Source organism: Lontra canadensis, unplaced genomic scaffold, assembly GCF_010015895.1.
Source record: "Lontra canadensis isolate GAN:19392208 unplaced genomic scaffold, GSC_riverotter_1.0 scaffold10, whole genome shotgun sequence".
Lineage (NCBI taxonomy): Eukaryota > Metazoa > Chordata > Mammalia > Carnivora > Mustelidae > Lontra > Lontra canadensis.
In genome coordinates, this window is record NW_022631004.1 from 112,956 (window position 1) to 126,967 (window position 14,012).

At 36.5% G+C, this 14,012-nt stretch overlaps 1 protein-coding gene across 1 annotated transcript in view; it reads left to right on the forward strand.

Annotated features, from left to right (window-relative positions):
* The window catches only part of TLL1 (tolloid like 1), a 170,299-nt gene that overhangs the window by 98,288 nt on the left and 57,999 nt on the right, over nt 1-14,012 (forward strand). Inside the window, exons 13-15 of the mRNA XM_032855437.1 lie at nt 1,358-1,460; nt 3,606-3,722; nt 4,891-5,036. Coding sequence (XP_032711328.1) covers nt 1,358-1,460; nt 3,606-3,722; nt 4,891-5,036 — 366 coding nt within the window. The remainder of the gene's footprint in view (nt 1-1,357; nt 1,461-3,605; nt 3,723-4,890; nt 5,037-14,012) is intronic.

The following is a 14,012-nucleotide window of genomic DNA, read 5'->3' on the forward strand; positions in this document are numbered from 1 at the left end:
TACATGGGCAATTATAACCAGCTTCGGTGTACAGTTCCATCGATGACTATTGTTGTTTCTGAGATGCAAGACACCAGAAGGGATATTTATTGTTATGCTATATCTTCATTCTCATAAAAAGTAAACTAGTTAAGGGTCAATTTGCCCTAATTAGTACTTAAAAGTATTGTGTTAAAGAAAAAGGAGAAGTGTATGTTGTCTAACACAAAAATGGTAGCACTTTTCTGGAATATGGATTCAGCATTGATTGATTACATATATATTTTATTCAGTTCTAGAGCTTGAGAGTTCTCTTAAATATAAATTCAGATTTTAATTGTTACCAAAGGATTATTTAAATATTGTTACAATCTATGGCTTTATATTAGAAGCATTTATTTAAATACTCATAATTGGTTGCCTTGTGCCAAAGTCCATTGCAGCTTCCAGAGTAAAAAATAGGTTCACCTCACACCTTAGGCATCTTAGATATTTTAAGCAGAATAGAGTTAGAATGAATTTTGGAATATCAAAAAAACGATTTTCCAAAATGAATTTCACTTCAGATAGGTATATTTCTCATGCTAGTTTTGCTCTACATTTGGTGTAATCAAGTGGAAAAAGAGTTATTTGAAAAATAAAGGGTTTTTAAAAAGCAATAAGAAAATTGTCTTTCCTAAAGTTGTTCTTGAATTATCTGAATTATCTTAACAAAAAACAATATCATTTCAAAACAAAGTATGGAATAAGGGGTCATGTGCAAGATCTTATAACTTGAGAGCTCCTTGAGTATATATGCTTGGATCTAGAGAAGCATAGTGCATCTGCCTTTGATTATAGTTACATGGATAAATTCAAACTTAAGAGCTGTATTTAAAACATTTCAACATACACAATGATATTATGTTCTTGGAATATGGCACATGGTGGTAATTTTTAATATAATTATACATGTCTGACTGGTTGTCTTTGAAATAAATTATTAAAAAGAAGACATTCATGGCAAAATCAGAATTTCTCATGGTTTAAGTCCTGTTTATCTTAAAAAATTCAAAATAAACTCTTTGAATAAAGATTTCTGTTGGCTTCACCACTGTTAAAATACCTTTATAGGAACTTTGGTGTAATTGCTAAAATGTTTAGTTTAACTGCTGATATTGTGCTCCCATATTGTCAAACATTAATGAGAACAAGAAAATATTCTTTTTTTGAGGTGTTTGTTAAGAAAAAAAATATTAAGGGAATACTAACAGAAAAAAAAAGAATTAGCTATGAATCTGTTTTCATAGTAGTCCTGGATTCCTCATCTCCAGGAAGCAAATAACCACATGCAGTCACAATCATTTTACTCTTTGTGTCATTTTGCTCCAATTCACAGATTGTTTTAAATTTTACCACAATGGACCTATACAAAAGCAGTTTGTGCTGGTATGACTACATTGAAGTGAGAGATGGGTACTGGAGGAAATCACCTCTCCTTGGTAAGACTCTTTACCGCCTGTGTGGGCATTCATCTAGTCTGTCCTTTTAAGTAGATTCTTTCAAGAGTCATCTTAGAAACATATGTGGCCCACATTTTAATTTTTATTATACTCTTTTCAACCACAGCAAAACACAGATCAATAGAGAGATTGATTTTAAACTAGCTTAAGTTATGAGGAAATACTTGGATCTGAATGTAATGACTGAGAATAGCCTCCACATGTATTTTTAATTCGATAATCACCACTTTAATGAAAAACCCAGATAAATGATGCGGGAGCACGTGTATATGTTTTGTTTTGTTGGCTAAGGCAGTGGAATATGAGCCCCTAGGTCTGTGTTTGGTAGCTGGTTTCTCCTACCACCCATGTTAGCTCTCACTGTGGACGTCACGGTTGTGCTTCTCAGAGAGTTTTTGTGGCTGAGGAGAGGCATTTGTACTTTGTGTCATAAATTGTAGCTCAGTTTTGGTGCTCACAAAGGTCTGCTGCCAACATGTAACCACAGACCACACCATTAACTTGCATGAGGCACTTTACTGTTGCCCTCTGTTTTACTTAAAGGTGAGAGCTGTTGTGAGCATGTAAGCATCTACACTAATACTGATTTTTCTTTGAAATGGCAACTTTTCCTTGGTTTTTGGAGGTAGCTTTGCTCAGTTGCGTTTATATGCCATACAGATCTTTTTTTCCTTAATATCCAAAACCTGCTGAATGGACACTGTTGTATTAAAAGTGTATTAAAAGTCTTAGGAAGTCCAAGACATCTAGAAATGTTTAAACATAAGAAAAAATAAAGAGTTGAATGAAGGTGGTAAGTCAGGTTGAAGAAAACATTGTCTTGAGCATTGCGTTTCTTAGCCTAGGTGAAGCAATCTGTACTATAGGTACATGTGTTCCAAAGAAAACATTTCATTAAATTCATATTGAAGAGCCAAATCTAAAGCAAAATAGTGGAGCACACTTCTTTTTAGAACGCCGGCAGCATTACACGCTTCGGCGTATAGTGGGCCAACAGACTGGTTCAGTCTGGTCATCGTTTTCATGTGGAAAATTTTCCCCATTGTTTCCCCTGAGACCTGTGCCTGTCAGACAGGCAGCATCAGGATCCTTGTTAGAGGGATAGAAATTCAGGCGCCCTTCCACACTTTCTGAATTAGAGATTGTATTTTAACAGACTCCCTGGCATTTCATAGGCACGTTATGGTTTGAGAAACATTGCTGTCTTTTACATGCTCTTAATTTACTTTGCCATTTGGAAGACACTTCTTCACCTGTTGACCATTAGTATGAATTTGTTTTAAGTTGACTACCGTTTTTCATATACTGAAACTACGTATGACATCACTTCCGGGGGAAATGGTTGGCAGTGTATTACTGTTGATAAAATTATTTCATGTGGATTGCCAGATTTAACCATTTTGTCATCCTATGGAAATTTAAAGCACAATGGCAGACACACAGTTAGCCAACACATATTTATGGGAGGTTGAGGGAAGACAGAAGGAGTGACAGGTAGTTATATTCATTTGGTATTATACTTGCCTGTGGATACATAATTAGAGAACAGTGAGAACTCCCATGCAAGTTTTCAGGTCCTGTTTGTCATCCTGCCAACTGTACAATGGATTATGACTTTGTACATGAGATGGAATGTGGACCCTGGAGCAGCATGTGGGTGTCCCTGATGGGTCGTCATTGAGCCCCAAAGGACAAAGAACTCTGCTTTGGGCTGAGACACATCCCTAACCAAGTTTCCTCTGCAATGACTGGTCTGACAATTGGAGCCAGTTTCTCAGGACCTTCTGTACTTTTTTACCTTGATGTATCATGTGACCTTTTACAAATATGTCCTTAGCACTAACTGCTTCTTAATTCTGTAGACAGTAAGACTAACGTCAGTCCATTAATCTGGGAATGGTATGTTCCAGTAATTTATAAATAGATTTGAAGAGATTCTTTTATTCATCCACCTTTGTTAAGTAAATACTAAGCATTCTTATAGCTCTAATTACTCTGGATGGACTATAGGAACCAAATTGGGTTATATATATATATATATATATGATGTGTAGCTAGTGTGGAAAGCAATTAGAATACAGAGTCATATTTAGGAATCTCTCTTTATTCTTTTATTTCTTTTAGGTAGATTCTGTGGGGACAAGTTTCCTGAAGTTCTTACCTCTACAGACAGCAGAATGTGGATTGAGTTTCGTAGCAGCAGTAACTGGGTGGGAAAAGGCTTTGCAGCGGTCTATGAAGGCAAGTCCCATTAAGTTTTAGAGATGACTTCCCCTTACATCTCTTAGCAGAAATTTCCTTTCTCTCCATATCACTAGAATGATACTGTAACTACATTTTAATAATGAAGTTTCCTAAATCTGTGTTATAATATTTACAAGACTGATTTTACGAAAAACACTCAGTAAAATTAAATTGCAAGAACCTCTTTCTTGGTACCAGTGACATAGTAACATTTAAATGTATGTATGGATATGTGTGTGGGAGGGAATGACCCAAATTTCCATTGTTTCCATGATAGTATTAAAATGTCATGAAGAAATTTTGGTTTTTCCTTTGAATTAAATTTGTGTTTATTTAGTGCCTGTGCTGCTGAAATTCTCTGTTACAGGAAACTGCACAGAAAGTAATTGTGCACATTTCTGCAGCATGCTTTGTCTAAGTGAGAGAGTCAGCATTCAAGGGAGAATTTACCAACTGCTTTGTTCTATACTTCTCTGAAACAACAAACCAGCATTGTGTGTCCTGGCTTTAAAAAATAGCCTTTTTTGTTTTGTTTTGTTTTGTCAGGTTGTGGGCAGAAGAGACCTGTCTTGCGCCTGCTTCTGCTAGCACAGGGTTTAGGTAATTTAGAAGACAGGAGATTTCTGCTTCCCTTATAATTTAAGTAAACGGAAGCATTTTGCTGTAGAGATTAATTGGATGGCAGTGAAGGGGATTGTTTGGATGGAGCCACAGATGTTGAGCACATGATGCTAGCTCGCTGCTAGAGGCGCAGAGAATGCTGTGGAGCGTCTCTCTTGATCAGCTGTTTTACCTAAGCCCCAAAGACTATAAGAACCAGTCCAGGGAAATCATACAGAATATGCTAGAATATTCTACCACATAGAACACATTTACAAAATCTCGAACAGTTTTTAAAAGTTAAATACTGTTTTTGGTAAAGATGTAAAGAAACCATGATAAAAAAAAATCATATATTCCAGTGCCATTATCTAATATTTATAGTTAGCTGGCTGGGTTTTTACCATCTAAATATTTACAGCAGTACAACCAGCCAACTTTGATTTTTTTATAGTCCGGTCTTTATGCACTCAGCTACAGGCACTGAGCAAAAATGTTATCTCAGAAGAAAATGAAAATGAAATGTCAGGTATAGGTTTATTTATTTGCTTATTTTCACCCTCAGCGATCTGTGGAGGTGAGATACGTAAAAATGAAGGGCAGATTCAGTCTCCTAATTATCCTGATGACTACAGACCGATGAAGGAATGTGTGTGGAAAATAACAGTGTCAGAAGACTACTATGTTGGATTGACCTTCCAGGCCTTTGAGGTAAAGTGTTTCAGGCATCCTTCACAGAACATACCCTCCATAAATGACAGTGCCATTTAAGGGCATCCTCATTAAATAAGCAAAGAACCAGAGAATCAGCTTTTTAATCAGCTTTTTAATCAGTGAAGAAGCAAAGGAATGCCTATAAAATGTAACATCAATAGTGAAAGAGGTTTTTTTTTTCTTCTCCTTTCCTCTTGTCATAGACATTTTCAAGAAGATTAAAGTGAGTTTACATTATCTGTGCTATTTGAATTAGAATGTTTGAAGTACTGACAATAGCTTCCTTTGACAAATGCACAGGCTTGTTTCACAAGACTGCTTGAAGAGTCCATTAAATAATAGAACTTTTATTTCTCTTCTAAACTAAGAGGTTAAAAGGTAGACCATCATTTTTGGTGGTAGTGGTTGTTGTTATGGAGAAAATCCATTTTTCACCTTTTCATCATTACGTGGAAAACTGTTTATATCAGAAATGGAGATTCAAGTGTTTTTAGTTTTTGATTTCATCAAAAATATATATCAGGGAGGCGATCAGCACCTATATTACATTATTCGATGAAGGCACAATAAACCAAAGGTTAGGCAGAATTTTGGAGCAAATTCTGGGTCCTAAACTACCAAGCTGGCTAATGAGTCATTTTAGTGGGGCTGGGGGGCCTGAGTTAGGGATTGGAAGCCAAAAGATCAAGGACTTTATTGTGAACTCCATAGTATGTTTAAATCAAAGAATCAGTCTAAAAATTGAGAGCCCACCGGTGAAATGAGAAGGAATGATGAAACGAGGGTGGTAGGTCCAGACAGGGTTAAGATCCCAATGCCATAACTGGAGATGATTTCTTCTCTGGTTCGAAGGCTGATTCTCTGTCCCAGCAATGCAAAGGCGGTAGAGAACCCCTCCAGTGCCATGGTATGCTTGCCCCTGAGAGCAGTGAGTGTGCAGTTGTCTCTGTCCCTACAGCAGAAACATCAGCAGAGCCCAGGCATTACCCAGAAGCCCAGAGACTCTCACCTGCACATGCGAGCTGTGTAATGCATTTCTTTGGTACTTATCTTCACCCTTTTGCATGTGCCCTTTAATTTCCCAGATATATGGCCTTTTATTGTCTTCTCTTATATGGTCATAATGTTGTATTATATGCTCCCGATCATTTTGCAATTCAAACCTTGGTTCGTTCTTGAGATTATTTAATTCATATTTGGATTTTGTTATTTTACCAGATCAATAATATTGCAAACATTATTCAAATAGACCACCTTATTGTTAACAGTGAACTAAAACAGGATAGGATTCATCTGCTATTTAGACCAAAATAACAGGTTCAGTAAAAAATGATCTATCTAATGAGATCATTACTTGTATTTTTTTGATGTTGTCCAAATGATTAAGAGATGAACTTTGAATATATAATTCAAAGTTTTATGGAATTCTCCTATTGCAAAAGTGATGTCAATGAATGCATCTAAAATGGAATTCCATGCATTTAAAAATTGAGATACAATTTCTGAGATGCAGAAGGCTTAGTTGGTTGGTAGTTTTTTCTTTAATGCCAATATGGTTACAGTGGTATTCCTCAAAAATAGGATAGTGAAAGGACATGTAGGAAAGATTTACATCTCAGGCACTTAGAACCATGCCTGACACAGAGTGGTTGCTTAATAGATATTTGTTGATTGAGCAAATGAATAAATTATTACCAAGATTTGGGATTGGGGAAAAGTCATGTCATGTTTGGCATTGACACTACTTTTTATCTGTTATCTCTAGGTTCCTGTCCTTTTTTCATCTTGCTATATTTCCTTATGTTTTGTCTTGCTTTGTTTATATACTGGACATTTTCAAATATCTGATAGGTCTCTTATCTCCAGACCAAATTTTTGATTGTCTTGTCCTACTCACTAACTCAGTCTTCCCGATTTTAGTATTTACTATTTTCGTATGTCACTATTTACTTAAGAACTAGCCCTGATACCACTTTTTCTCTTAAACTCTGAGGCTGATCAGTTAACATATTTCGTTTGCTTTGTTTTCAACAATGCCCCAAACATGATCACTTGATCCCAGCTTTCTGGCCACTACTATGTTCCCACTGCTGCCCCTTCTCTTGGAACTTGGCGAAAATGTCACCTCTCTTCTCTTCCCCTCCATGTCCTGATCCACAGTAGCCAGAGTGACACTTTTACAATGTAAGTTAGATCATAACACAATGCTTAAATTCTTTTGGGGACAGGGGATCACCTGTGTGGCTCAGTCAGTTAAGTGGCCAACTCTTGATTTTGGCTCAGATCATGATCTCAGAGTTGTGAGATCGAGCCCCACATTAGGCTCTATGCTCAACAGGGAGTTGGCTTGAGATTCTCTCTATCCCTCTCTGCCTCCCTTTGCCCCTCACTCTACTTATGTGCTCTTTCTCTCTAAAGTAAATAAATAAATCTTTAAAAAAAATTCTTTCAGGGTTTTTCTATCACACCTAAAATAAAACCCAGACTTAGTGATCCTAGACCAAGACAACCCACAATTGGTCCCAAGCTGCTTCACACTCCCTCTGAGTCGATCTCTTTGGTCTTCTTTCTCTTCCATGGAAATACCAAGTTTACTCAATCTCATAGCATTTGTCATTGATGCTCTTCTACCTCTAAATCTATGCTTTTATTCCTCTCTTTTCATTTGGATCTCTTACTCATTGCCTCCTCAGAAAGTCCTGCTTGGTAACTCTATTTTATTCTGACCTACAATTGTCTGTCTACATACCATTATTCTGTTTCATTTTAATTTCTTGCTCTTACTACTACTGGAATTTAAGTTATGGATCTGTTCATTTACATGGTTGCTGTCTCTCTCACTAAAATATGATCACCAAAGGGTAAGGATCTTAACCTATCTTGTTGATCACCATATTTCCAACACCACTACATTCGTGATTCATACATGATGATGGGGGGATGAAAGAATGGATGGATTATAGGTAAAGGAGTGTGAGAGTGCATGATGATTGGTGGGTAGAAAGCAATATATCCTTCCTTTATCAAATATACCTAAATTTCTGTGCAGAAGGAGGCAAGCCTAGACAGCTAAGAAGAGTTTAGTTTATGCAGGAGCTGATATGCCTTATGGCTCAATTTAGAGAGATCCTCAATTCTAAGAAATTCAGGAGTGACAAGGAATTTAGAGATGCTCTAATATATCATCTAAATCTTCTAGATAAGGGAAATGAACTTATGTCATTAACCTAGTATCATTTAAGCAAGTACTAAACCAGCATCAAAATCCAGGTATAATCAATATTCATTATTCACAGATTTCTGTATCTGCAAACTTGCATACTAACTAAAATTTATTTGTAACCCCCAAATCAATACTTATGGTGTTTTCTGGGTCGTTCATGGACATACACAGAGCTGCATAATATTTGAGTCATCTGACATGCTCATCCCCAGATATGATGTGTTTTATGGAGAAAATGTATGGGTTAGATAAACATTGTTCAGGGATGCATTATAATGCAGTTAGCTGTGAATTGTATTAATGAATTGGCAACATATATTAAGGTGTCTTTAAAGAGAAACACACATGAAACCAGGTTATGAGTGACTGGTTGACAAAAGATTTGTAACCAGAAGCTCACCAGAACCCAATTCTGTATTTTCTCAGAAGGAATGAATCAGTATTTACTAATTCAGTGTTTTCAGCAACTTTATAGAATTTAACTACCCTGAATACTGAGAATCAATCATGTATATATTTTTAATTTGTTCTGGTGGTCATTAGGTGATTTGTTTCACCTAGTTGATTTGTATCTGTTTATATCAATTTATTTTTATTTACGTAATATATTTTCAGTCTTTGGCTTTTATATTTTATTTTGAAGATGTATAAGTATAAAATTTCTCGCCACTTCTTAGTGTTTTGTGGTTTTGTCTGATCAAACAGTTTTATTCATTGATATTAGTATTTGCCTTTATTAAAAAACTCTTATTTTGGGGGCACCTGGGTAGCTCAGTGGGTTAAAGCCTCTGCCTTCGGCTCAGGTCATGATCTCAGGGTCCTGGGATCGAGTCCCGCATTGGGCTCTCTGTTCAGGGGTGAGCCTGCTTCCTCCTCTCTCTCTCTCTTCCTGCCTCTCTGCCTACTTGTGATCTCTGTCTGTCAAATAAATAAATAAATCTAAAAAAAACCCCAAAACACTTATTTTTGTAACTTTTTATTTTTGTTTTATTTTCTATGTTACACTTTCCCCTTAGATAAAAGGGGCCTAAATACAAATATGTCCATCATTTTGTTGAAATCCACCATAAAGAACTTAATAGTTATCTATTATTTATACCTTTTGGTGAACTTATGTTGTGACTTTAGGTCTTCTATGCTACTTAGATTTTAATGTGAGTACAGAAAGAAAATCTGAACAAGGGTCTTTGCTAATGAATTTCAGGTATCTTTGAGAAGGAAAGGATACTGTTTGGAGGTCAATAGACTTCTGATACGTCTGTAGTTTTACCGTTTGGGAACCTTGTTCTTCTCTAGTAGTTATGACACATTGCTTCTTAAGGCGGTACTGCAGTAGGTTTGAATGTGGATGTAGATCATGTCAGAAATAATTTTGGGGTTATTTGTAAAGAAACCTCTATATTACTGTTTTGTGCGAGCACTTTCAGTGTGCAGAAATGCAGAAGAGAAAAAGTTTGGGAGATTGGAAATGTTTATAGTAACAACTTCAAAGAAATGTCCACAAAGCGGAAAAGAAGTAAAATAAATCTGGAGCTTAGTTATGTTTACACTGAAATCCCCACATACATTAATTTAAGTGGGATTAAGTTTGAGGTACTTGTCAGCCTTTCTATACACTCTGATTTGGTTGTACTTCCCTTAGAAAAATCACAAATGTTTAATAGTCTTACCCATTATTACTGCAAGCTGCACAATTGTAAACTATGTTCAAAAGTTCTTATCTTGATACTTTGAGGATTGCCTGACTACAAGTAATCCTTTAATTCCTTTAAATATTTTATATTGTTTAAGTTAAGTAGTCTTTTAAATGACCTAGGAAGCCAAGACAAAGAAATCTTAATTAGTTAACATTTTTCTGTTTGCCATTTACTGTTTTTGGATGTTTGGCTAAGAATACATATTGTTTGACGATTTAAAAGATGATTAAGTAGCTCTTCAGATTTATGGTTTAGGCTATATTTCTACTCTGAAAGATTAGCATGTGTTCATTTAAATAAACTTGCCCAAGGTCACACAGTTCATTATTAGTAGCATTGTGACTGAAATCCATTCCATGGACTGTACACTATTGAACCCAGGTCCTGGTAGCAGAGAGAGGTGTCTATATGCTCTCATATTATTAAATCTTTCCCTTTATAGCTGTCTTCATTTGTGCATTTGTGGTGTTTAATCAGCATATGTTTATCAGTCAGGGACATGTCTGTTTTATTCACCACCGTTTATACATTGTCAAGTGTATATTTTCTGCCAATAGTAACATTTCATTGAATATATTTTTTTAGATTTTATTTATTTTTATTTGAGCAAGAGAGTGAGAGAGAGCATGAGAGGGGAGAAAGTCAGAGGGAGAAGCAGACTCCCCGTGGAGCTGGGAGCCTGATGCTGGACTTGATCCCGGGACTCTGGGAAGAGAGCCGCTTAACCAACTGAGCCACCCAGGCACCCTTCAATGAACATTTATTAAATTTAAGAGTGAGTTAAAAGTAACTGTCATGAAAGAAAAAACTAAAATGGTAGCATTAAAAAATCCAAGTCATATGGAAATAGACCTAACCCAAACTCATGATTTTCATTATCACATGGTTGAATGGATATATTTTTTCTCTGTTTTTGAGCTGTAATGATCTGTGTGTTAATATTAATTAATACTAAATAGTAATAATAAAATAATTATTAAATAATGAAATACTAAGTCTGATAGTAACAAATTTTAAAATAATGATCTTTATTAAGCTTTTCTCCTTTTTTATAAAATTCCTTTTGCTGATAGCATTATGTCTCTCTTTTTTTTTTTAATTTTATTTTTTATAAACATATATTTTTTTTTTCCCCAGGGTACAGGTCTGTGAATCTCCAGGTTTACACATTTCACAGCACTCACCATAGTACATACCCTACCCAATGTCCATAACCCCACCCCCCCAACCCCCCTCCCCCAGCAACCCTCAGTTTGTTTTGTGAGATTAAGAGTCACTTATGGTTTGTCTCCCCCCCAATCCCAACTTGTTTCATTTACTCTTCTCCTACCCCATTAACCCCCCATGTTGCATCTCCTCTCCCTCATATCAGGGAGATCATATGATAGTTGTCTTTCTCTGATTGACTTATTTCACTAAGCATGATACCCTCTAGTTCCATCCACGTTGTTGCAAATGGCAAGATTTCATTTCTTTTGATGGCTGCATAGTATTCCATTGTATATATATACCACATCTTCTTTATCCATTCGTCTGTTGATGGACATCTAGGTTCTTTCCATAGTTTGGCTATTGTAGACATTGCTGCTATAAACATTCGGGTGCACGTTCCCCTTCGGATCACTACGTTTGTATCTTTAGGGTAAATACCCAGCAGTGCAATTGCTGGGTCATAGGGTAGTTCTATTCTCAACATTTTGAGGAACCTCCATGCTGTTTTCCAGAGTGGTTGCTCCAGCTTGCATTCCCACCAACAGTGTAGGAGGGTTCCCCTTTCTCCGCATCCTCGCCAGCATCTGTCATTTCCTGACTTGTTAATTTTAGCCATTCTGACTGGTGTGAGGTGGTATCTCATTGTGGTTTTGATTTGTATTTCCCTGATGCCGAGTGATATGGAGCACTTTTTCATGTGTCTGTTGGTCATCTGGATGTCTTCTTTGCAGAAATGTCTGTTCATGTCTTCTGCCCATTTCTTGATTGGATTATTTGTTCTTTGGGTGTTGAGTTTGCTAAGTTCTTTATAGATTCTGGACACTAGCCCTTTATCTGATATGTCGTTTGCAAATATCTTCTCCCATTCTGTCAGTTGTCTTTTGGTTTTGTTAACTGTTTCCTTTGCTGTGCAAAAGCTTTTGATCTTGATAAAATCCCAATAGTTCATTTTTGCCCTTGCTTCCCTTGCCTTTGGCGATGTTCCTAGGAAGATGTTGCTGTGGCTGAGGTCGAAGAGGTTGCTGCCTGTGTTCTCCTCAGGGATGTTGATGGATTCCTTTCTCATATTGAGGTCTTTCATCCATTTTGAGTCTATTTTCGTGTGTGGTGTAAGGAAATGATCCAATTTCATTTTTCTGCATGTGGCTGTCCAATTTTCCCAACACCATTTATTAAAGAGGCTGTCTTTTTTCCATTGGACATTCTTTCCTGCTTTGTCGAAGATTAGTTGACCATAGAGTTGAGGGTCTATTTCTGGGCTCTCTATTTTGTTCCATTGATCTATGTGTCTGTCTTTGTGCCAGTACCATGCTGTCTTGATGATGACAGCTTTGTAATAGAGCTTGAAGTCCGGAATCGTGATGCCACCAACTTTGGCTTTCTTTTTCAATATTCCTTTGGCTATTCGCGGTCTTTTCTGGTTCCATATAAATTTTAGGATTATTTGTTCCATTCCTTTGAAAAAAATGGATGGTACTTTGATAGGAATTGCATTAAATGTGTAGATTGCTTTAGGTAGCATAGACATTTTCACAATATTTATTCTTCCAATCCAGGAGCATGGAACATTTTTCCATTTCTTTGTGTCTTCCTCAATTTCTTTCATGAGTACTTTATAGTTTTCTGTGTATAGATTCTTAGTCACTTTGGTTAGGTTTATTCCTAGGTATCTTATAGTTTTGGGTGCAATTGTAAATGGGATGGACTCCTTAATTTCTCTTTCTTCTGTCTTGTTGTTGGTGTAGAGAAATGCAACTGATTTCTGTGCATTGATTTTATATCCTGACACTTTACTGAATTCCTGTACAAGTTCTAGCAGTTTTAGAGTGGAGTCTTTTGGCTTTTCCACATATAGTATCATATCAGCGAAGAGTGATAGTTTGACTTCTTCTTTGCCGATTTGGATGCCTTTAATTTCTTTTTGTTGTCTGATTGCTGAGGCTAGGACTTCTAGTACTATGTTGAATAGCAGTGGTGATAATGGACATCCCTGCCGTGTTCCTGACCTTAGAGGAAAAGCTTTCAGTTTTTCTCCATTGAGAATGATATTTGCGATGGGTTTTTCATAGATGGCTTTGATAATATTGAGGTATGTGCCCTCTATCCCTACACTTTGAAGAGTTTTGATCAGGAAGGGATGCTGTACTTTGTCAAATGCTTTTTCAGCATCTATGGAGAGTATCATATGGTTCCTGTTCTTTCTTTTATTAATGTGTTTTATCACATTGATTGATTTGCGGATGTTGAACCAACCTTGAAGCCCTGGAATAAATCCCACTTGGTCATGGTGAATAATCCTTTTAATGTACTGTTGAATCCTATTGGCTAGTATTTTGGTGAGAATTTTTGCATCTGTGTTCATCAAGGATATTGGTCTGTAGTTTTCTTTTTTGATGGGATCCTTGTCTGGTTTTGGGATCAAGGTGAGGCTGGCCTCATAAAATGAGTTTGGAAGTTTTCCTTCCATTTCTATTTTTTGGAACAGTCTCAGGAGAATAGGAATTAGTTCTTCTTTAAATGTTTGGTAGAATTCCCCCGGGAAGCCGTCTGGCCCTGGGCTTTTGTTTGTTTGGAGATTTTTGATGACTGTTTCAATCTCCTTACTGGTTATGGGTCTGTTCAGGCTTTCTATTTCTTCCTGGTTCAGTTGTGGTAGTTTATATGTCTCTAGGAATGCATCCATTTCTTCCAGATTGTCAAATTTGTTGGCATAGAGTTGCTCATAATATGTTCTTATAATTGTCTGTATTTCTTTGGTGTTAGTTGTGATCTCTCCTCTTTCATTCATGATTTTATTTATTTGGGTCCTTTCTCTTTTCTTTTTGAGAAGTCTGGCCAGGG